We start from the raw sequence: 6,929 nt of genomic DNA on the forward strand, positions 1-6,929 counted from the left end.
CACTATACTGCATGTGTACACCATTTGTAAATAACAAATATGAGTAAAATCTGAGAAACAAGCTCGTTCTCGATTTGTGATAAATAGTAATGGAAACTATTTTTTTTATTTAAAAAGATTAAGGACTTATAAATGTATGATTTGAGTTAGTTGACGATCTGTCATTTCATTCAGTTTTTCATATTATATTTATCAAAAAAAAAAAAACGTCAAATAACATTTATTTCTATTTTATATAAATATAATATTAGGGCCAAAGTTTTAATAAGTCAATTAAGAGGACTCTGAGGAGCTGAGTCCATACAGTTGTGTATGGTAAATTGTTTGATTTTGTTATGTAGCTTCCTCTTCACACAGAATTTGATCCCACTTACTACGCCTATGAATTATTGTGTGCCTCGGACCGAGTCTCCGATTCGCGTCACGCCAGTGGCAGGAAGGAACCACGGCTACCAATTCGGTGGTAGATCGGAGGGTAGGGGTGTCTACGTCCGTGTGCTATTACCATTATTTAGGTGTGTCACCGCTTCCGCATCCGGTCGTCCGGTGGCAGTGTAGCAAGGCTGGGCATTTAGTTGGGAGCACAGTTAGGAATTAAAATTTAGGTAAAATTTTAATTAAGTAAATTAACTTATTTTTGGAATCAACTATTTTTCTTACCTAATAAGTTACTTTGTAAACTTCAAAATTTTTTTACAACTCAACTGGATCCCCTTATTTTTGAGGTTTTTGGTCATTTTTTTGGAAAAAAAAATGTTGATGGAATTAGAACTATCTAAAAATGAATGTTTGTTTGTTTACTGGACCACTTTCAATAAAAGTCATATCAATCAATTCTTTGAACCTCGAGGATTGTAGTTGTTATTCGTTTTCTTTGTTTTTCTACTCATTTATGTTGCTTTATTGGGTGGCTCTGGCATATATTTTGTTTCAGTGTTCTCGAAAATGTAATACTTTTTTGTTTATATTTATGGTTACTATATAATATATTGGTTACATGTTACAAAAAATTTATTATGGTCAGATATAATTTTATGTACTGTATTATATTTTATAATTTAGGCTAATAAAACTATTCTTTATAAATGTAAAATTGAGTAACAGTTATTAAACATTAGGGTCAAAGGGCATTTTTGAGGATTATATAGATTGAACGTATTAAAAACATACTCTAACAATTTTGACGAAAAATACGATCGATAATATTTCAATTGATGCAAAATGGATAGATAGTGTAAGGAAGCCACGGGTAACAAATAACAGACTTGTATAAAACTAGCCACCCTCCCCTCATCTACTCGGGTGCAATGATGGTATTAAATACTATAAAATCATTGCGTGGTATGAAACAAAGTCGCTTCCCGCTGTCTGCAGTCTGTCCCTATGTATGCTTGTATTGTAGTCGACGTCAAACGTTTGTTTTTTTACTTGTACACGTATATAACTATTTTGTTTTATTTTGATTATGTACTTTAATTTATGTTTTTTTTTATTGTATATTATGCTATTTATAGGCACGACCCCCCTCCCTGCCGGCAACGCAGCACCCGCTATATCTGTATCAATTGCTAAATCTGAAATATCTTCGAAAATATTCATTTAAATTATATGCTGTAAAGGACCATATTGATCTGTATTTAAGGTACTTAATTGGATAAGGATTAATGCTGTGTTGCTTAAAATCGTTTCGTAAATAAGCCATTATTTCTCGTGAAAAGTAAAGGACAAAACATGGTTATTGTGAGTAATCCCTAGAAGATGGAAATATATCATAGCGGACTTTTTACTATAGTACTACTATAGTACATTATTTTGATATATCTCGCAGGGTTCAGCTAGTGTTTGCAATGTAAGCGCAGAAAAATGTGTTTATATGACACCACATTAGAAACCTTTAAAATGATCAGTGTTTATCTTCTATATTATGCAGGTTATATACATATAAACCTTTCTCTTGAATCACTCTATCAATTTAGAAACCCGCATCAAAATCCGTTGCGTAGTTTTAGAGATCTAAGCATACACAGGCACAGACAGACAGCGAGAAGCTGCTTTGTTTTATGCTATGTAATGAAGTGTATTGCCAAGGCTTATGGAATAAAAAAAAAAATTGTTAGACTGATTTTGAGTAAATTGAACCAGTTAATACAATTATAACCCTGTATTCGTTTATGTTTGCTTGCAATTGGTTCAAGAAAGAAAAAAATACTTATTACTATCCACCGCAGATGGATTGTTCTTCTCAGATTCATTGATCTCCGGGTAATACAGATAGAAGGTACATATAAATTATACAACAGAATAGTATCATGATTTTGGTTGTGTGCCTACGTATCGTAGACTGGCATGGATAGCTTCACGGTTTAAATAGTTACATTCTATTATAATTCAGTAAAATAATATATATTATATAAATAACTAATCTAAATATTTTGAAGGATTGTGATTGTGTGGTCAATTTTAATAATTAATACATTTTTAATAATTTAAAAATTAATAATTCATAATAGTCGAAACGAAATATTAATTTTGTAACAATACCTTATGAAAGTAAGATAGGCAACTTTCCTAGCACCAAACCGTAGTTTTAACTATGTACACCTAACGAAACGCCGTATTGGCTTTAAATATAAACAGTAAACACAGTCGATTTTATCCTAAAATCGATTCAATATTTTAATGTTGATGCTTAATGAATCATAAATAAAGTAAATGTCAACATCTAAGAAGCTAATAAAGGCGTGTTAACTATTTAAATGTAGACATAATGTAAATATAGCCATACATGCAGGGGCGGATAGGCATGATCTGACCGGCCCGGGAGAAATAGAATTTAGCGGCCCACGTGATCATATCCAAGATTTAACAAAATAATTTACTCAACTTTGAGGGAACCAACCCAGCATCCCCCCCATTTTTTGGTAGGAATAACATGAATTTAATATTACGCTATTAAAAGTTACTACTACATTTTTTGTTATTTTACTACATCACTGTATATTAAAGTGGTAATATTATATTATTTTACCATACCACTTTTATACTATATTATATTAGATTATTTTATAAAACTTATAGCACTAACTATAAATGTATAGCTGTACAAGGTAACTTGACAAATTCACTTATATTATTCTGGTTGTGCTGGTGAAAAAAAAAGTAACTAACTCTTTAAACATGTAAACATTTATCAATAAATACAAGTAGGCATGTATAATATTTTTAAACTTTTAATGAATAATGTAAATAAATAAGTATTTAATATAATATTAATATTAATTTTATTATTATATGATAAATATAATATATTATAAGATTAATAATGTCTTGAGTAGTTTATTTTGAGATGCAAATTTGTCAATAATTGTGTTATTTTCGAGTTGGTTTAATATATCTTTTTCTGTGGATATAATCATAAGTTGTTCCAGGTGTGAAGATGATAGTGTACTACGCAACCTGTTTTTGATGTATTTGAGCTTAGAAAATGATCGTTCGCAAGAAACTTGTGATATAGACAAAGTTAGTATATACTTATAAGCTAAGAATAATGAAGAATAGGCTGAACAATACAAAGAATATCTCAACAAAATTATATAACAGCAATGAATACAATTCGAACACTTGTTACAGGCATTTTCACTTATTGAATATTCTTTTTCGTCTAAATTAAAGTCATCTAAGTCATCTATATCTTCATTCTCATTTACATAACTAAAACTTATATTTTGTTTTAAAGAGTCAAATTTGTTTATAAAATCAAGAAACTCTTCTTTTAGTGAAGCTTGTGTTACATTTGGATTTATAAAATTCAATTTTTCACTAATTTTTTTCATTGCATTTTCTGGAAGCCCCTCATTTTTTATATCATCAAAGTTTTTTGGATCTAAACAAGAAATATCTGCACAAATTTCTCGAGATAAACTTCCATACCTAACTTTTATTTTATTGTTAATTGTGTCTATAATAGTTTGAAAAGTGCCTATTCTATATTCATCAATCGCTGAAATGTTTTTGAAAGAATCATCAGCCTCATAATTAAACATTTTTTTGGGAACTCTACGTCTTTTATTTGGAAATTCACTTTCAATAACAATATCAATTTCATCAAGTTCGTCATTCATATGTTCTATGAATATATTGGTTTTTTCATGAATTTCAGAAAATTCTACTTGCTGTAATTGAACTTCAGATTTTTTAATCATATTATATGCTTGTAATATGTCACAGTTCTTACCCTGGAGATATTTAGATAAAGGTCCTGTAATACTAAATATTTTGAGAAACACCATTGCTGTTAAAATTGTCTCATATTTTATGAAATTTTCTATGAATCCTGATGCTTTAGCTCTAGATTCCGAGTCATTTTGTACCGAATCTTTAATTGTTTTCATTACTTTGATAAGGTTTTTAAATAGTATGCCATTAAAATTGTTAGTGCCGAATAGTCCAAAAATTTTTTTGAGTGCTACTTCCTTCGCCCACCATCTCGTTTCTCCAATTAAATTGAGTTTCATTTTAGTAACTATATCATTCCAACGATCCATACGTACATGTGATCGTCGGATGAAACTAGCTGTGCTATTGAGTAGTTCAAATAAGTTTGCAGCATGAAGTCCGCTACTAGTGACATCTTGTAATACTAAATTTAGAATGTGTCCCACACACCATACATGCACTTGATTAGGAGCTAAATCTTCCATCTTTTTAGCGAATCCTGAGTATTGTCCTTGCATATTGCTGGCCCCATCGGTTGAATTCCCAATACAATTATTTAGTGAAATACCTTTTGATTGCAATGTTTGAACCACTAAATCAGCAAATGCTTGACCAGTTGTTGTTGTGCATTTTTTAAATCCTATAATACGTTCATACACTTTATCATTTACGTATCTTATGATTATAGAACACTGATCTGACACACTGACATCCTGCGTCGTGTCTATTTGTATAGAATACATTCTTGCTTTTTTTATTTCTGACACAATTGTTTTAGTTATAAGATCGGAACATACTTCTAAGATGTTGTTAAAAGTATTTTTGGATAAAAATGTTATTAATCCACCACCTTGTTTACTGCCTTTGTCTTTGATCTTTTCACTCTTAACGATTATTTCATGAAGGTATGATTTTAAAAGAGAGTCATATTTACTTAAAAATAAAATTATCTCTAAAAAGTTACCATGATCGATGTTTGGATTATTTAATGTGTATGCTGCCTCGTTTCTTTTTCCTCTATATGCCAAACCACATTTTCCAATGAGTTTTACAATATCAACAATTCTTTCAACAATATTTCTACGTCTCTCTATTTGTTGCCCTCTGATATCTGTGCAACCGTAAATAATCATTTTCTTAATGTCTTTACCTTCTTTTGTCATAAAATGACTATTGACACAATCTCTATGGTGAGCGGAGTTTTCGTGCTCTCCAATTCTCAAATAAATATGTTGCCAATCAGAAGAACCCTCAACAAAAGTATTTTGCTCTCCTTTTTTGCCATAAGCAATACAAATCGTGCAAAATAATTTTTTTAATTCTGTAGAATAAGATAACCATATACGTTTATTATTTGCTGAATAATAAGCTTTTTGTGGATTGAAGGGAATATTGTCGTTTGGTTGACAAGGATGAAATTCGAAGAAGTCCTCAATATTTTGATACGTTGGCTTTTTAAAATAATCAAAGGCGTCAGGTTTATTTATTGCATGTTTAAGATCAATGTCAAAATTATTTTTTCTTATTTCGTCTTCATCTAAAATATTATCTTGTTTCTTATTTTCTTTAGCCAAATAATGTTCTTCATAGTTAATTATGTTGTTATTGGGGATATTATTACTTAGTTCACCGTCAGGTCGAGATTTATAACTGTTAATTTCAGTAACCGAAGATTGAATTGGTAAAATTGCATTATCCTCTTTTTCAGTATCCAAGGATTGATTTACTAAAACTACATTATCCCTTTTTTCGACGTTCTTAAACATACTATCCAATTTTAAACATGTTTTGCTCTCTTCTAATAACTCTTTTCGTTTTTTATCTCTGTTCTTTTCTGCTCCCCCTTTTCTTTTTGATTTGTTTTGAAGCATAGTTATCTAGAATATATTATCATATATAGCGTTTAATTTTTGAAATATTTCATAAAAACATGAAACACTGACCTATATATTGGTCTTACCTATACCTTTACTCTATGTTTGGTAGGAAATAGATTATGAACTTATTGGATAATTTATGTAATACGGTTTCCAATCACTTTACTTAATTTCTCAAAATTCACATACACTTACCAACCAGAAAGTTTTTCATACAATACATAATAAATAAGCACAATATGATGTGTACCAGCTTATAGTGTAAATTATAATACGAAAATGTACCTACTTGTCTAAACTCCAAAATCCAAATAAACTGGTAGGTTGTGGTTATATATTTTTCTAGATACAGTGGTCAGTGACAACAGAAAGCCAAAAACTGAATGACGTAGAAAATAGTGTCTATACTCTATTGGCCTAATGCTTAGTTGGAAACATTTTACTGTAACGTCCTGTGTTTAATAATAATAATTATTATTTAATATTTATATTATCTAATGACAGCTGCAGTTGCGGGTCAATACGCAGTACGCATAACAATAATACCCGAAACCCGAATTCCAAGATAAACACCATTTAGCGGTGGTTAGCGCGATGATGTGAGATTAAAGTGGACTTCCCCACAGCTCAGTCATACAACGATAATTATAGACTTATGCTAGATTTAAATAAAAATATCAGTATTATAGTATTTATTTACTTTTATTTGTATGTATGTATATACAATGTACATGTATAATAATTTAATAGAAATATTTTTCATCGGCCCATTTTCGTCAATATAAGCAGCGGCCCACCGGGAAAATCCCGGTGTCCCGGTGGCCCTATCCGCCCCTG

The 6,929-nt window shown here is 30.4% G+C and overlaps 1 protein-coding gene across 1 annotated transcript; it reads right to left on the bottom strand.

The window, feature by feature from the left end:
* Positions 1 to 3,308: 3,308 nt before the first annotated feature.
* LOC111036561 lies at positions 3,309 to 6,086 on the bottom strand. The gene is made up of 3 exons (XM_022318624.1): positions 5,837 to 6,086; positions 3,629 to 5,536; positions 3,309 to 3,559 (listed from the first exon to the last, which is right to left on the bottom strand). The coding sequence occupies exons 1-3, from the start codon at positions 6,084 to 6,086 to the stop codon at positions 3,309 to 3,311; spliced, it is 2,409 nt and encodes an 802-aa protein (XP_022174316.1).
* Between the last annotated feature and the right edge of the window lie 843 nt (positions 6,087 to 6,929).

The sequence above is a fragment of the Myzus persicae genome, unplaced genomic scaffold (assembly GCF_001856785.1).
Source record: "Myzus persicae strain clone G006 unplaced genomic scaffold, MPER_G0061.0, whole genome shotgun sequence".
Classification (NCBI taxonomy): domain Eukaryota; kingdom Metazoa; phylum Arthropoda; class Insecta; order Hemiptera; family Aphididae; genus Myzus; species Myzus persicae.

What these genes read in the sequence shown, in the direction of transcription:
- LOC111036561 (XM_022318624.1), bottom strand. Translation starts at nt 6,086, where the DNA reads ATGCTTCAAAACAAATCAAAAAGAAAAGGGGGAGCAGAAAAGAACAGA. An exon ending in TCGACCTGACGGTGAACTAA is followed by an intron (nt 5,537 to 5,836) that starts GTAATAATATCC and finishes CTTATTCTACAG; the next exon opens with AATTAAAAAAATTATTTTGC. An exon ending in TTCAATAAGTGAAAATGCCT is followed by an intron (nt 3,560 to 3,628) that starts GTAACAAGTGTT and finishes TGTATTGTTCAG; the next exon opens with CCTATTCTTCATTATTCTTA.